Source organism: Porites lutea, chromosome 6, assembly GCF_958299795.1.
Source record: "Porites lutea chromosome 6, jaPorLute2.1, whole genome shotgun sequence".
Taxonomy (NCBI): domain Eukaryota; kingdom Metazoa; phylum Cnidaria; class Anthozoa; order Scleractinia; family Poritidae; genus Porites; species Porites lutea.
Window position 1 is genome coordinate 18,396,732 of NC_133206.1, and position 2,196 is coordinate 18,398,927.

A 2,196-nucleotide genomic window follows, 5' to 3' on the forward strand; every position below is an offset into this window, starting at 1 on the left:
ACTTTACTCCCTGAAGAAGCTGATACGTACTCTCTGAAAAATAGATAGTGCACTTGAGACTCCAAACGGCAGTTGTTTGTAAGGGTGAAGCCCTTTTGTGTCAATGGTCAGGTGTTTCTGAGAATCTATATCCAGTTCAACCTACGGATAGGCTAGGCCTGAGATAAATTTATCTTGCTAAAGACTTGTCCCTCAACCAATATCGCAAGCAAATTTCTGTATAAGGTAAAGGTCTCTGGGCGATGTCAGCTGCACATGTTTCTTTTCTGTCAACTTTAAGTCGCCACAAACTCTTAGTGAGCCATCTATCTTGGGGATCAACACTACTGTGGCAGCCCAGTCACTTTGGGTCAGTTTGTAAAGGATATCCTCTTCCTCCAGTCACTGCAGCGCCTGCTCTGCTTTTCTTTAAAACATATGGAACTGGTCTTGCTTTCTGGAGAATGGGCTGTGTACCCTCAGGGACCATAATGGAGACTATAAACCGCTGAATGTATCTATGACCTTTTTTTCAAATAATGCTTCATATTAGAGAAGATACCTTTCACAGCAGGCACTTGAGACACCTCTAAGATGGTGACCACTTCAGGTTCAATTTCTGGAGTCAGCTCCACCCAAGAAGCACAGGCTTTTCACATTGAACCACCACAAGAGGAGGTTGCATTTCCTGGGTCTGGAACTTCGCAGCTACTTGAAGTTCTCCCAACAAGGGTAATGGCTCAACAGAAAAAGATTTCAAGTGGAATTGCGTTGGCTGGAATTCAGAGCCAATGGCCAACCCTAGTACAGTTTTAACTTCCATGCTGACTGGCTTAACCGACCCCCCCCCCCCCCCCCCCCAACCTAACAATATCTGGTCTTTAAAAATACTGATACACCCAGCCCTTAAGGTTTTGAGAGTGTGCAATGCTAGTGCAGAGTGCTCCCCAAGGGTACTCATATGTGAACCAAACTCCAGCTAACGCGGGGAATTCTACTTGCTTTCCTTATTAAATATCTTAGCAAGGTGACTCTCGTGTGACTTGGCCTAACACTCTGTTGGAGAATGCTTTCCACCACAAAGAAAACAACTCATTCGATTGCCCTGGAATGACAGATTTGCCGACAACCTTCTTTGTTGTCCTCCTTAGATTGTGCTGTTTCAAACCCGTAAAGTCAAACTCAAGTTTCTCCCTGCCATTAACTTCCTCTGAATATGAATGATTGCCCATCCGTATAAAGCGAGACGCTCCCGAAACGCTTCTTCCAAAACAAGTTCCAAAATCACGATTCAACGCCAGTCGCCCCAACTCAACCTTACACTGAGCGACCGTTTTGAGCTCAAGCTAGTTGCGATGATGAAACTTGTAACGTTCGGCTATCAAGATATCAAAATAGGTTGGGAGATCAAAAGCTCTTTCAGCTCAGAAAAAGTCCAATCTTTAAATCAGGGGTTAAAGCGACATGCAGGACTCCGATCAACGCGCGAAAGGTAGTAGTTCCATTGTCCGCGTTGACTGGATAAGACAGGGTATTCTTCCTCATTTCGGAGGAGTAGTCTCCACAACTGATGATCAGATATCATTTCCTCGCTAAAAGGTTTTCAATTCCTAATTTATCGATGGTCGAGTACTCTTCAAGATATTTACTTGCTATATCGTCTTCGACGATTTGTTTCTGAATTGATTAGAACGCGTGTGTAAATAGGCGAAAATCAAGGAAACGTGGTGAACATGGCGCGTCAAGTCAATCAGCGCCGAAAATAAACCGCATGCCCATCGCAAGACTCCTTTGCAACACCCTACCAGTTAGCCTCACCATCGAAGTTTTGTCATTAAGATTGTTCTTTTTTCGACCATTGAAGTAATCATTTGTTCCAAAGTAATCAACGCTTTCAAGCGACAGAATTCGTGGACAGACCCGCTCCGGAAAAGCTCGACATCCTTCGCAACTTTTCATTCTATGGACATGAAGTGCTGTAGGTAGAGTGCGTGACAGTCAAGTACAAAGCTATCCGTATAAACACATCCGTGACACATACGTAACGTCATACGGGTAGTTGAAGTTGCTTCCAGTAGTAGTTGAAGATTAAATTATTGATATCTCAAGTATTTATAAAGTGCAACGCGTCTTCACATCTTAACAACTGCGAAAATCTGTCAGTTAAGTACATACAACAAAGTGAATCTGCAAAATCGAATCTATTTAACCGTAAAG

At 43.4% G+C, this 2,196-nt stretch overlaps 1 protein-coding gene across 1 annotated transcript in view; it reads left to right on the plus strand.

Moving 5' to 3' along the window:
* The first annotated feature begins 573 nt into the window (after positions 1-573).
* Positions 574-2,196, plus strand: part of LOC140941968 (uncharacterized) — a 21,135-nt gene continuing 19,512 nt past the window's right edge. Inside the window, exon 1 of the mRNA XM_073390967.1 lies at positions 574-711. Within this exon, the coding sequence (XP_073247068.1) occupies positions 574-711 (138 nt within the window). The remainder of the gene's footprint in view (positions 712-2,196) is intronic.